General features: G+C 40.9%; 1 protein-coding gene across 2 annotated transcripts; it reads left to right on the forward strand.

Moving 5' to 3' along the window:
- Nucleotides 1–2,687: 2,687 nt before the first annotated feature.
- On the forward strand, nucleotides 2,688–18,337 carry LOC119498594 (arylsulfatase I-like). 2 transcript variants are annotated; one of them, XM_037787597.1, is made up of 11 exons: nucleotides 2,688–3,042; nucleotides 5,673–5,836; nucleotides 7,159–7,298; nucleotides 8,694–8,843; nucleotides 10,643–10,717; nucleotides 10,861–11,035; nucleotides 12,803–13,039; nucleotides 13,376–13,522; nucleotides 15,226–15,373; nucleotides 16,304–16,938; nucleotides 17,011–18,337. In XM_037787597.1, the coding sequence occupies exons 2-11, from the start codon at nucleotides 5,678–5,680 to the stop codon at nucleotides 17,431–17,433; spliced, it is 2,289 nt and encodes a 762-aa protein (XP_037643525.1). In that variant the 5' UTR covers nucleotides 2,688–3,042; nucleotides 5,673–5,677; the 3' UTR covers nucleotides 17,434–18,337. The 2 variants fall into 2 exon arrangements, with proteins under 2 accessions (XP_037643525.1, XP_037643527.1); XM_037787599.1 differs by having other exon boundaries at nucleotides 16,319–16,938.
- The last annotated feature ends 657 nt before the right edge of the window (nucleotides 18,338–18,994 follow it).

Raw genomic sequence — 18,994 nt, forward strand, 5'->3', positions numbered from 1 at the left:
ACAATTCAGAAGACATAGTAAGACTTTAAAAGGTAATAAAAGAAGTTCACAAGGGGAAAAAAACAAGTTTTCCTTCATACTTTTAGTCTTTCTGCCTAATTTACATTAACATGTTTTGAATAAAGGCTGTCAATCATCCATCCCATTAACTCATCCAGCCATCCATAACAGTCCCACTCAGGATTTCACAAACAGGATTTGTGTTCATAATTTTCAAGATAAAAGCATAGACTGAGGAACAAGCTGTGACATGTCTTGAATTTTTACAAACACCTTTGTGGCACTCAAACCAAGCGGAGAAAAGAGATGTGAATATATAACTGTGGACCCTTAACGGTGTGTTTTCCATGTACATTTATAAATATAAGATACTTGATTGGGTTAATTGATGTTTATAGCCCTGGAACACTTTTATTGACAAGTATGTTTGCAAATACAAGGAATTTGTCTTGATGTTTTAGTGCATAACTGTAAACACAGTGCAAAAGTCAAGAGACATTATAAACAGACACTTCCTGACCTAATTCTTGACTTTCTGTGGACAGATTAATGCCACAAACTAGAGACCTAGAGCATTCAGAGGATGGATGGATCAAACTAGAGACCTAGAGCATTCAGAGGATGGATGGATCAAACTAGAGACCTAGAGCATTCAGAGGATGGATGGCTTTCCTAGCTAGATTAACAATAAAGGGGTTTCTAAGCAGTTTACACAACAGAAGTGCTCGCCATCCAATTGCTGAAAAATGCAACTCTTGCAGAAATCTCCAAATGTCAAAAGTTTCTTAAACCAAATTACAGCATGTCTTGGTGTCTTAATGTGGTATTTTGGAGGGATTATTGATCATTTTGATCAATTCTCGAGTGGTAAAAAAATGGTTAAATTTTGCACCAAATCAGTGTAACAAATGGTATCAACCCAAAGTGAGCATGGGGATGACCATCATATTCTTCTATCATATCGTTATACACTTTCACTATTTATTTCAATTTCTGATTCATGACTAGAACAACCTGACACACAGCACTGAGCTGCATCTCAAATTAATTTCCCAGCTTTCAGATGATGTACACCACTTCTATGTGACATCTACTGTCGACCTGCTATCTCCCCCTAAAGACCCCCTGTACCCCCCTAAAAAAGACTAAAACAGGTCTATTGTGGGTCTTTTATTGTGGCTCATTGATTTCTTTGACTAAAACTCCTCATAAAACATTATTTTTATTTATTTATTTAAACATTTCTAGTTAACATGTTCTGAATGTTTAGAGGTTGTTTATTAATTAACTGTTTGTATTATAAATAATTGATTATTCTTTTGATTAATCAGACCTATTTCCGGTCTCCCACCCGGTTTGTCTCCAGTGGACTTGATGCAGTTTTGCATCTGTATCGGTCCGGTCTGTACAGTTCGTTGCGTAAAGAGAGAAATTCCTCTGGTTTCCTCCGGAGTGCCAGCTGGCTCCTCTCTCTGCTGGCTCCTCTGCTGGCTCCTCTCTCTGCAGTCACACCGCTGGGCTGATGTTCTGTCCGGCATCACACAACCACGAGCAATGACGTCTGTTAACGGTGACAACAATCATCAAATACAAGAACCATATTAAAGTAGCGTCCAGCCGTTGAAGGAATGCTGTTAAATGCTTGTTACCGCTTTGTCCTGCGTCAAGCTACATGAGAAATTCAAAAGTAACTGATGTTAAGCATTTTACCCTTCAAAATAAAATGATATCACGATAGGAAAAAGAAAATGAAGTGCAGTTTTTTTCATGTCAATACTTTATTTAGAAAGTTCAATACAGTAGTTACATAAAGTAGGCTACATATTCAGATTTTTTCATTACAAAAAAAACATTTTATATATTTCACAGTACAAAAATTATATAAAAATAAAAGAATTATACAACAAATGAAATGTAAGGGAAGGAAAGGAAAGGAAGTTGAATAAAAAGAAAAAACAATCGGGGTCTGTTAAACAATTGGAATAAATCTGAAATGTCTAAATAATCTAATAGTATTTGTGAATTTAGCATTTTTGAGTTTTAAGTTTTCAACTGTAGTCAAATATGTTTTAAAATCAGTATCTTTAAAAGTGTAAAAGGAGGGTAGTCTTTTAAGCCATATCGTTTTATGGATATCATATTTTGCTAACAGATTATTCAAATTAAATATGTAAATTCATCAATCATCTACCAAAATGAAGTTCAATTTTGAAAACATGTTTTATTTGAAGACAAAAAAAATTGACCTATGATTAATGTTTTACTAATTTTAAACCATATTCTTTATTCATAAGGCAAAATTCTTAAATATCGCACCCATCTCCATGTCTATAACTAATGATTGCTTAATCCCTTTTTTAAAACTTTGTTTGTTTGTTTCTTTATTAATTTAATTCATTCATCTTGTGAATAAAACAAAACAAATAAACCAAAAGAAAAAAAAAACGCCTAAAAAGTGCCATACAAAAGTAAAACAAAATTAATTATATTCTATTGTCATGTCCTACCGAAATGGCCATGTGTTGAACAATAAAATATTATAAACATAATACATGTTTCAGTCCAAAATGGCGGCAGCAGCTGTTGTTAAAAAAACACCGGAGTTTCGTCTCCTTGCTGCTAAAACCAGTTTATTCAAAATAAATAATCCGGTTTGGTTTCTCTCTGCGTTAAAACACCCGCTGCAACACGTTTAGTTTAGTCTGCTGCGTGTTTTATTGTGACAGGTCAGACCGGACGTGTGTGCGCGCTACTGTGCGCTGTCTTCACTCTGGTCGTGTCTCATTGGAGGAGTGAGGACGCTCACACTGAAGGGAGGAAGGCTCTTTTTGGGAAACTTGAGGACATGCGGCGTCTTCTGCAAACTTTACTCAAACCCAACTTTGTGCGAGCTGAAGAAAGAGCCGAAGAGTGAAGAATGAAGTGAAGAAGAGCGGAGAGGAAGAGGAGGAGGAGAGGAAGAGGAGGAAGAGGAGGAGGAGGAGGAGGAGGAGGAGGAGGAGGAGGAGAAGAGCCGTTCACTCCCATTGATCCAATATCGAGGTATTGATTTAAAGGCCTGGCTTTTCAAAATAACACAACTGTTATTATATGAGGAATGGATGTGTGCATTCAATTAGAAATGTGCTGGCTTTTATAACATCACATGGAGCTGTTTGGATTATTACAATTAAAAACCCTTATAGTGAAACTGTGATGTCACAATTTAATTCTAAATTAAAGCTGATAATGTTGATAATGACAAATATACAGCATTTCTAATGCAGATCAGTTATTGTTGTAACCTGATACTGGCAGCAGACTTCATCACACACATTTAATGCAGGACCAGTCTGTGCTTGCATAGTCTGAACTAACACACTCAAAGCTGTCACAGTTCATGTCCAGAACAGACACACACACACACACACGCACACACACACACACACACACACACACACACACACACACACAGTAGAGGGGAAAGGTGTGTGTGTGTGTGTGTGCTGAACACCAGTAATGAGGAACCAGTTCAGACACCAGTACAGTAGTATAATGGTCACCAGCTTTGTGACAGAGACAGCTGCTTTAAGTCTCATGTAAAGTCAACACTGCATGCTGCTCTTTGGCTTTTTAGTTTGTAGATAGATGATACAGACGTATACAACCTGCTTTTTCCCTTCCTTTTACAGAAGAATACTAATGTTGAACTGCAGCTTTTACTGAGAGAATAAAGGGTTAAGACCATAAAAATACCTGTAAAATGTAAAGCAGTTGACCTCCACTGAGAGGGCTAGTGTGTCTTAAGTACGGATGAACAACCGTTTCTTTTCCGACCACGTCTGGCAGCATTCCTTCATGTGTTGCTCACTGCCAGTGAATCAGGCCTTAATAAATCACACACCACCTCTGTCACCCCTTTGTTTGCTGGGAACTTGGAGCGGGATGCAACGTCTGTCTGGCGGGGAGGCTCTTTATAAAATAGAGGGCAGAGTGTCCCAGGGCAGAGCGTCCTTACAAAAATTTGGATTTGGAGCTTTCCTCACCTCCGTTTCTCTTCTCGTGCACTGATTCGTTTAAGATGAGCAGCCAATCAGAGTGATTTCTCTCACCGACGGGCGCCGCCACTGATTAAACATACTGAATCGGCCGAAAAAACTCAGACATGGGCAGACTAGAGCCGACAGTGGGGACACACTGATAAAACTAGGCCGACGGACTCTCACTGACGGCCCCAAACTGTCGGCTTTGTGTGTCAGGACCTTAAGCTCCTCCCCGACCCCCGAAAAGCAAAGTCTACTCTGATTGGTCAGCTGGCCCACTGTTGTGATTAGTCAGATTAACTTTGTTTGAGGGTGTGCCAAACTAGCCGCCAGGCAAATGTGTTACTTGGTGACATCACCACGTTACAGAAGAAAAGGCGGGACTTCAAGCGAGGTGTTTCAGACAGTTCAGGAGCAGAGTTTCTGTGGGGGAGAGTAACTCCCTATGACGTGGACTTTGGGCTTTGTAACTTTGCATACCTTTTACATGCACAAAAAAACTATATAACACACTAAAGGAAATGGAAAAACACATAATAGGTCCCCTTTAAGCACCTTAATATGTCACTTAATTGTTAACTGGATTAGACTAAACGAGACATCCCTGTCTGGTTAATTTATACAAATGTTGCTTGTTTTTCCAGAAAAATTACTTCATCAGAGTATATATATGATATTACCTTATAAGATTTTATATACAGTAATAGAAGATGTTATCCATGTTTCACACTCCTACACTATATAATGTAAGAGGCTCCATAAAATACAGCGAGGGACGCACCGATACCGGATCGGATATCGGAACGATCCTGACTCAAATAGCTGAATCGGGTATCGGTGAGAATGGGGCCGATCTATTCTATTCAGTTCTATGTTTATATACTATATACATTATATACTGGAGTTTTAATTCCTGTTTAAATTTTGACCAATTTGTTGCTGCATTAAACAGGTTTACACTTTAATTGTAATTCCTTTTAATTTTAAAGATTTTTTACCAAGTTGGTGTACAATTTATTATTTGAATGATAAATAAATAACAATGCAGTAAATTTGATCTTTGTTTTTATTTGTTACATTTTGTCTTTTAAAGTTAGGAAAACAATGTTTAAGTGTAGCCTGATGTTGCCTTCCATATACAAGAGTGATCCCAGTCACTTCCACAAAGCGAGGCATACGATTAATAAATTAAACACTGGTATCGGATCGGTACTTTGTATCGGACGATACCCAAAGCCCAGGTATCGCTATGGGGACTAAAAAAGTCGGTGCATCCTTATACAGCAGGAAATGAATAAGAAAAGAATAGAGAGAAAAGCCCCATTCAAACTGGTCTGTTCCTGCTCTCTCAGGCACCACTCATATTTCATCATTTTTTATTGGTATTATTCAGTTCCAAAGACTGTAAATGGTTAAAAAACAAAAAGACCTCCTCAGAGTTTTAGCTCTCTCTCCACCAGATGGATGCGTTTCAGATCACAGTTACAGCCAAGTTGGCCAGTCCATCTCAAATGTGGTTTTATGATCTACAGTTAGTCCGCCCGTGATGGCATGCGCGTGTGACTCAAACGTTTTTTACTTCCCTGCTGTTGTGTTCGTGGAGGTTCTCGTTCTATTGTTATGTTTTTTTTTTTTTTTTGTTCCCTGCAGTAAAGATGCAGGCTGCTGCTGCTGCCATGGCTCTCACTGTGCTGAGTGTTTTCTTCAGCCTGGACTGCCTGTCTGCTCACCGGTCCACACAGAACCAGAGTGATGAGGCAGAACCGAAGAAGAAGAACCAGCCGCACATCATCTTTATCCTCATAGACGACCAGGTGTGTGTGTGTTTGTGTGTGTGTGTGTATGTGAATGGCTTAAATCTTAAATCACGTTTGGATTATCACGCTTCTAGCAGCAAGACGCTGATCTGACTACAACACCTGAGAAGTATTCAAAATGCAGTAGATTATTAATAACGCCAAGACCTCAAATATATGATAATGTTTCAGGCTGGTCTCATACAACGTTCGTAGCTCTACCTATGAAAACTAATGCACTGTAATTCGTATATACCTTACAAAATCAATTTGTATGTAATCCACATAATAGTGAACGAGGAAATAGAACGAGCGACAAATTCCGCGTAGGGAGGAGGTCGGGGTGGATGGGTGAGTAAAAATAAAACAGACATCCGCCCAGGAGACCGGTGTTCGTGTCCCGTGTGAAACCAGAGCTCAAAGTTGATTGATTTGTCACGTAACTTCTGTACTTAATTTACGTTTCAGTTATTTAAACCCAAAACCACAATCTTTTCCTAAACCTAACCAAGTTGTTTCCTGTGAAGATGGAAGTTTATTTTGAAAAGACTGTATGCATGTAACGAGCAGAAAATTGACACGTGTTGCTGGACATTCGTAGGAAAACGAACGAAAGATAAGGAATCATTTTTTGTAAGATAACATACAATACAATACCATCGAAGGGCTGCTCCTGTGAGGTTTAGTAATGATACATGCTTCCAATAAAGTGACCAGTTTATTGCTTTGTTTCCTTCACATGGAATAAACCAAAATGTTCCACAAAAAGGTACAAACTAGGGACAGCAGAACAGCGCAGCGCCCATTATAAATAAACAGAACATATTCCAACAATGTACAGTAATCTACCAATTCAGGGTGTTCTCTTACTAATGATTAAATTCGGAGAATTTAGACAAAAACTGATTTATTAAAAAAGCCTTGTGCAAAAGTAGCCGACTAGGCTGCTGCAGAAGAAAAGAAAATATCGTCCGATTAATCGTCTGTCGGCTTTTTCCTGCTCTGGCCTTGCGCTGCGTGACCAAAACCTGTCTCTCTCACACAGCAGCACACCTGAACCTGATTAGAGTACGTCTCTATCAGTTATCTCAACAGAAGGATGGTCTGCGTGGTGGTCGGAGGTGTAAACACAAACACATAGAGTATAAATAGAGCTGAAAATGGCTCCGACATACAGGAAGATGTAAAGAGTGTCTGTAACCATCTGGGAGACGAGTATCACATAAAAAAAGTGGTATTTAAACCCTCTATGTTTAACTTCACTATGATGGATTGGCCAAATGTTAAAATCATCTATAATCTGAAACATTCAACAGAACTCTGTCATGACTCTAACGCAGGGCTTCAACGACATCGGCTACCACAACCCGACCATCAAGACTCCCACTCTGGACAAGCTGGCGGCGGAGGGCGTGACGCTGGAGAACTACTATGTTCAGCCCATCTGCACGCCGTCACGCAGCCAGCTCATCACCGGCAGGTACGGACCGTCTTTACGGGCTCGTCCATCTGTCTGCCACATGAAACACTCTGGACTGGATTTTGACACCACTTAGGGGAATTTTTGTCATTACTATATTATACAGAGCAACTTGTACTTCATACAAATACATTCATGTGGTTATTTTTTATCAATCGAATAAGTTTATTCCCTGTTTGAGTTAAACAGCATTGATTTAGTTTTAGCCCCATTTAGTATGTTTTGGCATAAAGCTGGGTTTGTTTGAGGGCTGCAGCGCATGAACATTTTTAATTTTGATTAGTCTGTTTTCAAATCCAGAGATATTCAATTTACATATAACACAAATAAAAATAGCGAATCCTCATATTTTAGAAGCTGAAACCGGGACATTTTTGTCATTTTTGGCTTAAAAAACATTATCTAATCATCAAAATTGTCTATCGAATGACTAATCGATTAATCTCAGCACTAATTCATACTCTTTCCGGTCTTATATTACTCTCATTTCATTGTCAGATGTTATAAATAGGGCTGTCAAACGATTAAAATATTTAATCGCGGCCATAGTTAATCAAGATTAAATGAATCGCACATTTTTTATCTGTTCAAAATGTACCTTAAAGGGCGATTTGTCAAGTATTTAATACTCTTATCAACATGGGAGTGAGTAAATAGGTTTGCTTTATGCAAATGCAAGTATATATTTATTATTGGAAATCATTTAACAACAAAAAAAATATCAAATATTGTCCAGAAAGACTCGTGGGTACCCATAGAAACCATTTTAATTCACATATCTTGAGGTCAGAGGTCAACAGACCCCTTTGAAAATGACCATGCCAGTTTTTCCTCACCAAAATTTAGCATGAGTTCGGAGCATAATTTAGCCTCCTTTAGTATCAGTATCTTCACTCTAGCTTTAAAACTGAGCCCGCTACAGCATCGATTGCGTTAATGCATGAACGAAATTAGTGGCGTTAAAACAAAATTGCGTTAACGCGTTATTATCATGTTAACCTGACAGCCCTAGTTATAAGTAATTGTTCAATATCTTGTGCATATCCTGCATGATTATTAGTTTAATATAAGATAAGACTATGGATCCTCAGAGGGTAAATTCATATGTTACAGTTGCAGAAGAAACAGGCTGAAGAAGAAGTAAATCATTATTTAAAATGAAGATTGATAAAATAAATGAAAGAAATTAAAGTCAAATGCTTCAGATCTGTGTGACACAAAAGACAGAACAGTTATTGAGGCTCTGAATAATCGGATAATTGATGAGGCAAGCTGACAGCGAGGAAGCTGTGAGGATAAATAAAGTCTCTGGTCCTACTGTGAGGCCTCGCAGCAGATCGCGTGTGAGCAGCTCGTCTGGTAGAAAGCCAAAAAACAAGTCTGTTTTTCTTCCAGATATCAGATCCACACGGGACTGCAGCACTCCATCATCAGACCCAGCCAGCCGAGCTGTCTGCCTTCACACATGGACACTCTGCCGGAGAGGCTCCGCGAGGCCGGCTACGCCACACACATGGTGGGCAAGTGGCACCTGGGCTTCTACAGGTGAGATGTGAGACGTCACAGCTGGGTGAATACGACCGGGAGTTTCTGTTCTACGGTCACTATTAACAAAATGAGCCCAAACACACCGAGCTTGTTATTCTCACTTTGTCCCCCTCGCTTCAACGTGTCTTATCTTCAGATTTTGTGAAAGTAGGCAAAACTGTTCTTCAAGTGTTTATTGCCAACTACTTCACTCAAGTTTTTATAGTGTCTAATATTTTATCGTTTAGTTGATGTTGCCACACTAGAAACAAACGTAGTTTGTACGACGGCCACATTTGAAGGTGGGTTGAAAAGCCTGCTGCCATAGAGAAAGCGAAGATGCAATAATACTTTAAATACGGCGCACGCTTTCAGACTTTCTTTCCTCAAAGACATTTATAGCGTTGCTCTCTGTTGTACACACAAAAGGTGATGCAAAGAATTGTGAAAAAAGAGAGTTTGAGAGAGAAGTTCAAACTCGTTCAAACTAGTTTGTTGTTGTAGTTGGCGGACCCTGGTCGGAGCTTGTCGATACTACGCAATGATTGGCCAGTCTGCGTTCGAGGGGCGGGACTTAGCGAAGGGTCAATTATATGGATACTGCATGCAACAGTACGTAGTAAGGGCCAACACAGTCTCACGGCAGTTTATTGAAATAGTCACGAAATTTTGATTCGTGTACATAGACACAAATTTCCCTTTTTTTACGTGACGCTCAGCACGACTTTCAACGACACGTGACACACGTGTCCATTTCCGCTCCAGTCTTGGTTAGGTTTAGGCAACAAAACTAATTAGTTAAGTTTAGGAAAAGATCATAGTTTGGGATAAAATACCGGAAGAAACTTAAGTACGGAAGTTACGTGGCAAATAAATCAACTTTGACTTGTGGTTTCACACGGGACACAAACACCGGTCTCCTGGGCGAAAGTCCTGTGTTTTTTGACCCTCCCATCCACCCCGACTTCCTCTCCACACGGCGTTTCTTTATACTTCCCGGTTCACAATTACGTTACGATTACATACGAATTGATTTCGTGCTGACAATCACGAAAAAAAAAAGTTAAATTTGTGTCTATGTATAGAAATCAATACATAACATTTTGCGTCTATTTCGACAACGGCTGTGTAACTGGGCCGTAAGGGCAGCTGCAGTATGTACTAAAAGTAAAAAGAAAAAGTAATTTGCAATTTGGAAAAGTTTGCATCGTTAACCTTTTACCACCCTCTGTCCCGCCTTGTGGAACACCATCACGATGTACAAACTGCTAGTGCTAGAAAAAGTCACATGATTATGAACATGTAATATTGATGTATAGATGTCTTGTCTTTTCAGTCACCGTTGTCACCTAAAACAGGAAATAATCCTGGTAAAAAGCACAGCGGAGTGTACAACTGAAATCTTAATTTGAAATCTTCTACATTCCGAGGCAGTTCAGTTCATTTAGGCGGACCGCCACTAAAAAACGTCTGGTTGTTAAATATCAAAATCCAAATAAGCAGAGCTAATAAAGCATCTTCCCAACGCTGTTCAAAAGCAGGAAATACGACAAACAGCTGTTTTGTAATTAGTTTTTTTCTAAATTGTTATGTGTTAAAGAAACCCTGTAAAGTATTTGGGTTTTTTTGTATCGCGTTCACATTCCTGCCAATGAATTCACACTTTTCCACTGATCGCTGAGTGTAATACACAAAGAGATTAGACGACTTGCAGGCTAACAAACGTTCATGTAGACAATGCAGGTTTAAAACTTAAAAAATGTTTGTAGAACATTATCATATAAATCTGATGCACAGTTTCTTCCTCTTTCCTCCAGGAAGGCGTGTCTACCCACCAGAAAGGGTTTTGACAGTTTCTTTGGTTCTTTAACAGGAAGTGTGGATTACTACAGGTAAACATGCATTATTATTATTATTATTATTATTATTATTATTATTATTATTATTATTATTATCATTATTACTAGGAGAATTAACCTGAACTGATCAGAATGTGTATGTTTATCATAACTCACATGTCTCCATCTGTCCCCAGTTATGGGTCCTGTGATGGCCCGGGCTTGTGTGGGTATGATCTCCATGACAACGAGGGCGTGGCGTGGGGCCAGGAAGGGAAGTACTCCACCACGCTCTTCACACAGAGAGCTCGCAAGATCCTGGAGAGTCACGACCCCGCGGACAAGCCCCTCTTCCTGCTGCTCTCCCTCCAGGTATCAACGCCGAGGTTTCACATCAGAGAGAATGTCAAGAAAAGCATCGATGAGAAACATCTGGAGCGGAGAGAGAAAAACCCGTAGTTGCATAAAAGAGGTCAAATCCAACACAGCCCGATGTGTGTTTTGATGCTGCGGTTAGTTTATGTCTGGATGTGGGGAGTCAGAGGCCACATGAAAAGTCGATGAGCATCAGAAACGTATTTACAGACTGTTTGTCCTGTGGCGGTACTGAGTTCCCCAGACTTTAGTTGTTCAGTCAGAAGACTGAAAAACAGTTCCCATCCACATAATAATATAAAATAAAATGCCTTCTTAATAATAATAATGAACAATTGCCTCTTCAATAATGAACAAATGCCTCTATATTAACAAACAATTAAGGAAACTGAAATATTGGTTTGTGTTTTTCCTTTTACCCTCCTTTAAAGTTTTCCCAAATAAAATACACTAAAAGAAATGGGTATAAAGGGTTTCATTGAAAATCAACAAATGAATAGAATACAAAAATACAGCCTGCAGGCGTTAGGCTATTGTAAGGCAAGCCAGATCGTTGCACAAATAGTACCTAAACGTCCCAGTGCAGGTAACCTAATTGGTTGGCACTTAACTTGTTTCCCCAACTAGGAGTCAACACTCTCAACAAACAAAACACAAAGATCACAGAATCCCAAAAGGGCCCAAAACAGACCAGAGTTTCTGGTAAAGCTGATAACACATGTTGCATTGAGTGAAGGAGAGATCAGAATGACACTGGGTGTGCAGTTTCCCTCCTCTTTTAAGCCCTACAGAAAGGGCGTCGTTACACCCTGATTGGCCTAGAGGGGAATGCACCAAGCTGCTCTCAACTATCATTTAAGAGCCAGTCCCCACACCCTGCGCAACAGGTGAACTGAATAACCCTCTAATCACTCAGCAACTCAACCAAAAAAACACCAGGGAAAAGGGAAACAACAGCAAGCACCAGAGAATTGGCAGCTGCCACAGTCCCACGTGGACCCAAAACCATTTAATTAAAAGCACGCTGCACAGAAAATAGAACTCAGAGGTTGAATGTGCTTCAAATCAACAGAGTGATATTCGTTTATTCTTTATTTTATTGGACAGCCGTGTTCATTTGATGGAGTTTTTTTTACTTCAATTTAGTTTCCGAAGTAGAACTCGGAAACTATTTCACTTAGGAACCTCAAATTAGTTATCAACTAGATTACAATTAGTTTGTAATTAGTTAATTAGTTAATGCCCATTAATTCCATTAGTTCCAAAAGGGAAAAACCATATGCCCTACTTTAGTAGGGGTCAAGCAGTGAGCGTCGGTATGTGAGCCATGCTCACGTTTGCCTTGTTTGTCTCTGTATATAATAAAGTCAACAGGAAGTGTAACCAGGCGCATCATGGCTGACTTACTGCTTTTGGATGTCTTTGATGTCTCTGCCTTGAAGAGTCCGTATCTTTAGACGGCGTGTGTCTTTAGACGGCGTGTCTTTAGACGCCGTGCTGATATATTGGCAGAGACATGAATGGGGACGCGTAGCCTCATATAGTATCATTGGGGATTTAATTATACTAATCTACAATTCTCGTGAACGCACGCTCATTTATGCACAGGTGGCATTCATCATGTGTACGCAGGTCACTTACACAGTTATCTGAAGTTATAGGAGCGTTTGCTGAATCTGACGTGGCACATTCAGCACGAAAAAAAAAAAAAAAATGTAAATGTACAACACATGTAAATACACTAATGCTGATGTTTTCCTCCAGGCAGTTCACACTCCGCTACAGACCCCCAAGTCCTACATCTACCCCTACCGTGACATGGCTAACGTCGCCAGGAGGAAGTTCGCCGCCATGGTGTCCACGGTGGACGAGGCGGTCCGAAACGTCACATACGCTCTGAGAAAGTACGGATTCTACCGGAACAGCGTCATCATCTACTCCACCGACAACGGCGCCCAGCCATTCACAGGAGGGAGCAACTGGCCGCTACGAGGCCGAAAGGTACAAAGAACTTCTTGTATTTTGTATTTCGTACATGAATTTTACTGCTTATAGCTATTGTTGGATGTAGTTATAGACTTTTAGTCCTGTTTTTTTTTTCTCCTTGTTTCAAATGAGGAGTTTACATAACCTATAAGTATGAGCTGTTAAAAGTAACATTCATGGATCTTGTTTTCTCCCAAAAATATATTAATACTCATACACATTATCCTCAAGTGTCTGCTAATATTCACACAATGAGATAAAAATGAATATCAGTGGTAAATATAGAGATCTCTGCTAACTGACAGGAATGACTTTACGAACTGTAACTAAACGTCCGGACTGTGTTTCCAGGGTACGTATTGGGAAGGTGGAGTCCGTGGAGTGGCGTTCGTTCACAGCCCGCTGTTGAGACGCCGGAGACGGGTCTCCAAAGCTCTGCTGCACATCACTGACTGGTTCCCAACGCTAGTGGGACTGGCCGGGGGAAACACCAGCCAGGTCAGTGGAATTCACTACTTCATTAGAACAACATATGAAGGGACTTTTTTCTATTACTTACCATTTTTTAACACTTTTGAATGTATGTATATACACGGCTACTGTTTTTTTGTCAGTAGCCTTGTGCCATTCACATATTTTTACGCGCATTTTGAAGTAGCACATTAAAAAAACTGTATGGAAACGGCATAATTCAATACAAATTCCTCAATTGCGAAAAAAAAAGTTTTTACACTCTTTTGAGGTGGTTTTTGCCCTCATCGATAGAGAATCGATGCGCTAAATGTGATATGGAAAAGCCTTTGCTTGAGGTAGAGCGGGTCGTCCACTGATCGTAAGGTCAGTAGTTCGATCCCCGGCTCCTCCAGTCCAGATCCTGATGGGCAGGTTGGCATCTTGCATGGCAGCCTCTGCCATCAGTGTATGAATGTGTGAGTGAATGGGTGAAAGCCGACATATAGTGTGAAGAGCTTTGAGCGAGGCGGGGTCATGCGTCATCAACGCGTCATTAGTTACACTGCGCATGTGTCTTAATGTTGTGGCTGATCGGAATCCTTAAAAAAATTCCTGATCATGATCCGGATCGCCACCAAAATCTAATGGATTGTTCATTGTGCTACACCCCACCCCTCCAAAAAAAATCATTCAAATCCATTGTGGTCTTTTGGAGTAATCCTGCTAACAGACAAACCAACAAACCAACGCCGGTGAAAACATAACCTCCTTCCTAGGCCTCCGGCCTTGGCAGAGGTAACTATAACAAAAACCCAGGACCATGACAGGAAATAAAACTAGACATGACACAACAGGTGATTTTCAAAATAAAACAGGAAACACTAGAAAGCAGACAATATAACAGAAAACCCAAATCCAAGAAACCAAAATCACTATTACAGAACTAATAGACTAAAAGGATGAACACAAGATCTTAACAAAAAGGAAAAAGTCCAATGTCCTCTGGCACAGTGCCAGACCGTGACACTTAAACTTAATTCGCTATACAACTGGATGGAAACACGACTATTAGGACTACTCTCATTCTATCAGGGTATTAAAGGGTAACTACCATGGAAAAGGCACTTTCACTGAGTGCATTACTGACCATTTTATTGCGCTGCAAAACACACCAGATTTAGGAATATCACTCACCATGTTGGCCACCCAAGCTCCTGATATGAGCGAAAACTTTCCTCTCAGGCTTTTCCGAGTATTTTGTTTCTGTATGTTATCTCAGTTGTCTCCCACTGATAACATGTCCATGCGTGAGTTTATTTGTTGTCACGGTTAGAGCTGAATGTGGAGCTCATCCTCACTTTGGCCTCAGACTTTATTAAAGTTCGGGTTACAGCGCTACTGTAAAACTGTCTTTTTTTACTATCATGTAGATAAATGTGCTCTTGACCTATTGTGATGAGTTTCTATACAAAGTTCAGACATAAACTACTTTTATTGGCAAGTTAGTGCAGCTCCCAAAGAGCTTTGTTGGCAAAGTATGCAAGTAGGTTTCTATTGCCAAAGCAGATAAACAAGCTATCTTGGCTACAATCAAGACAGCAATGGACTAATCCAGAAACTCTGGAGTAGCCTCTATTACCAAAGGAAATGTATTATTATTTATTCCTGTTCAGTAAATGTATCTGGCTACTGGCACGCATAAAGAGACCTCTCATTTGGACTTTCTCTGGGATTTGTTTGTCTCTCAGAGTCACGGCCTGGATGGTTTTGATGTTTGGCCCACCATCAGCGAGGGGAAGGAGTCACCTCGTCAGGAGATCCTTCACAACATTGACCCTCTCCACCATCCTCCCGCCCAAACCATGAACTGGGATGCCAGCACAGACAGAGCCTCAGGTAACAATAAATAAAACATACTCAAAAAGCTACTTCAGTCTCGGTCAAGGTCAAAGGACAACGGGGTGTCAATACATCTAATTTGTGAGATGAATTACAAAGCTGCACTCAGGTGGCAATAGGAAGTCAACTGGTGATAAATATAGTATTTGTCTTACTGATGTGTATTTTTAGTGGAAACAGCATGGTGAGTTATAAGCAGAGTAGTTCGTTACATTTAGCTTGTGACTGAAAAGTAAAGTATTATTCATAAGTGTGAATTCTTGACCTTTGAAAAAGTTGTTCAGATTAAGCTTTCAACCACATCTCATCCATTTTAACGCAACTTGTGATTTTTAATTAACCTCGTAAAAATCCAAAGGGGTTTTTCTGAGGTTGTGGCGGAATCAGTTTTAAAGCTAGAGTGAAGATACTGGCATCATATGAAACTAGAAAACCTAAAGAATACATTGGTACCAACCATGTCATAACGCTCCAAACTTACACTAAATTTTGGTCATGGCCATTTTCAAAGGGGTCCCTTGACCTCTGACCTCAAGATATGTGAATGAAAATGGGTTCTATGGGTACCCACGAGTCTCCCCTTTACAGACATGCCCACTTTATGATAATCACATGCAGTTTGGGGCAAAAACCATGCAGGTTTTGTTGCCTGTTGGGCTGTAGTTTGCCATGTTATGATTTGAGCATATTGTTTTATGCTAAATGCAGTACCTGTGAGGGTTTCTGGACAATATCTGTCATTGTTTTGTGTTGATAATTGATTTCCAATAATAAATATATACATACATTTACATAAAGCAAGCATAATTGTCCACTCCCATGTTGATAAGAGTGTTAAATACTTGACAAATCTCCCTTTAAGGTATGTTTTGAACATTTACTTCATACTCCTCATCCGTCAAACTTGTGTTTTGTTTGATTTGTTAGTACTCAAATCGAAAGGCCCAAAGAAGCCAAAGAAGAAGAAGAAGATCCTGAAGCAGAAACCAAAGCAGAAGTCAGCGTTCAAGTTGAAGACCACCAAGAAACCTCGGACCTTTTCCCATGCTAAGCCTAAACCTAAACCTAAACCCAAGCCCATTCCCAAACCAAAGCTTAAGCCCCTCCCAAAATCAAAACTCAAACCCAAACCCAAGACCAAAGTCTACCCTCAGAGCCAGAGACCGCCACATTACAATCCACATGTGAAGTCCCACTCCAGTGGTGCTCCATCAGTATCAGGAACATCTCGCCCTAAATCTCAACCTCAGAGCCAATCACGTTTAAAGTCAAAATCCAGGCGCAACATATCCCAGAAGCAGAACCTGTCACGGTCAAGACCACCTCAACCAAAATCCAAAAGGCAGCTCAAATTACATTTAAAGTCCAGGCGGACGTTATCGCAGTACCAGAACATGTACCAGAACATGTCCCAGCCAGGGATGCCGCAGACAAAGTCCCAACCAGCGCCCCAGTTAAGTCTCCAGCCCGTGTGGGACGCGTCAGTCCAGGCTGCCATCAGAGTTGGAGACTGGAAGCTGCTAACAGGAGACCCAGGTCACGGAGACTGGGTCCCCCCACAGGTACTGCAACACATTTAGACCCATTTGAACTGTTTCAAACTGAACATAAATAATTGCACATTTGCTCCTCAGGTTCTTCCCAATCTCCCTGGTCGCTGGTGGAACCTCGAACGCGTCGTCTCGACGTCCCCCAAATCCTCCACCCTCAAAAACATCTGGTTGTTCAACATCACGGCCGACCCGTGTGAGCGGCAGGACCTGGCACACCAGAGACCAGACGTGGTCCAGCAGCTGATGGCCCGACTCGCATTCTACAACCAATCAGCCGTGCAGGTTTATTTTCCGCCCGACGACCCTCGAGCCGATCCCAGCCTGCACAGCGGGGCCTGGGTCCCCTGGGTGGACGAAGAGGAGGACGAAGAGGGGAAATATCACGGAGTGTACAAGAAAGGGAAGAACAGTAAGAAGAAGAGGAAGAAGCCGAAGTGCCCGCTGTGCAAGCTGCAGTCGTTCTTTCTGAAATTGAACACCAGGTTGATGTCCAATCGGATCTGAATCAAAGTCTGAGTCAAAGACGTCAAAATGAATGAAATGTTTGTACATTGTTACATCTTTGCTTCCCTAAAACCAGAGAAAATAAGTGGTAACCGGGTGAGATAACTCCACGAGATTCAGCTGAAGCCAACCTCTTTCTAAAACATGTCCTTTCACTGGCTTCACTTTTCTACATGTGCCTCTAAAAATCAAGTCAAAATGGTTTATGTACCGTCAGATATCTCATCTGAGGCTACATCCACAAAGGAGACGTGTGAGAACGCCGCTGACCCTGTTTTAGTTTTAAAACTCCAGGGTTGCGTTTCAGTCTGGACGGACAGAAACCAAGATCTTTGAAAAACGATGACGTGCTTATCGATTGGGTCTTATCAGTCATGACGTGTCCTTCCCTGAATCGTCACGTCCCATCACGTGAACCTTTTACCGGAAGAAAACAAACAACATCCGCCTCGACCACCAGCGGTTCATTTCAACATGGATGACGAGCGTCACAAGCGTTGCTGACCTTGTTGTCTCTGCCAGCAGCTGTTGTGCGGTTAAATTCTACATTTTATAATGCTGCTGCTGCCTATACGCAGGAGGGAAGCTGGGCAAGCACGTGCATGCCCAGTGTACGTGAATTGTCATGTGATATGCGTTTTCAGGCGTGGTAGTATGGACGGAGATTCATTCTGAAACGGCCCTTAGACGCTCGTCTGGACGGAAATCGTTTCTAAAACGGCGTTTTAAAATGAAATGGTATTAGTGTGGGTGTAGCCTGAGATGAAGGACCTGAGGTGACGTGGACAGTCCAGCAGTAAGAACCCTCATGTGTTAAGACTGCATTCACACCAGATCAGGCGTTGCGGCGAAAACGCAGGTTGTCCCATTCATTTAGAATGGGGGTAATGGGTTTGGGGTGCCGGAAAAAAAACGCAGTAGAAAAGTTTTACTTAAAAGTAGAAACGGAATCTACTTTTGGAGAAACGCAACCCAACGTCACTATCGATCACATAACCGGCAATCTAGAGCTGTACAACCCAGCCATGAGGGAACTAAAGATGTTAAAGTTTCAAGTAGGCAACAATTTTTTGGCATCATTGGGCAAAAGTTCCATAATAACCTTTCAGCATATTGTAATTCAAGTGTTCTGAGAGAAAACTAGACTTCTGCTCCTCCTCATGGCTCTGTTTTCAGACTTTAAAAAGCCACTTAAGAGAGAGAGCGTTCCAATTGCCTGTGCTCCGGTCATGTAAGCGGTGCTTGGTATTTCCTCAGCAGATCTCAACATGGCTGCCGGGTCAAAAACTTTCTCATTTTACAGCTAAACAGTACACTACAAGATGATTCTGAGAACATCTGAGGAGAGAAGTGGGCATTACAGTAACAGAATATTGATTCATATTTAATCAGCGCTGCCTAGTTTGACCGTTTGGTCGGAGTACGCGAGTGATTGACAGCCGGCTCTCATAGACGGTTGCTGGACAGCAGACTCCAGATCAGCTCTGACTGCTTGTGTTCCTTCAGTCTGTGAAATCTTGCAGATGCCGTTAGGAGCACCAGAGGACACAGACACACATGA

Source organism: Sebastes umbrosus, chromosome 12 (assembly GCF_015220745.1).
Source record: "Sebastes umbrosus isolate fSebUmb1 chromosome 12, fSebUmb1.pri, whole genome shotgun sequence".
Classification (NCBI taxonomy): domain Eukaryota; kingdom Metazoa; phylum Chordata; class Actinopteri; order Perciformes; family Sebastidae; genus Sebastes; species Sebastes umbrosus.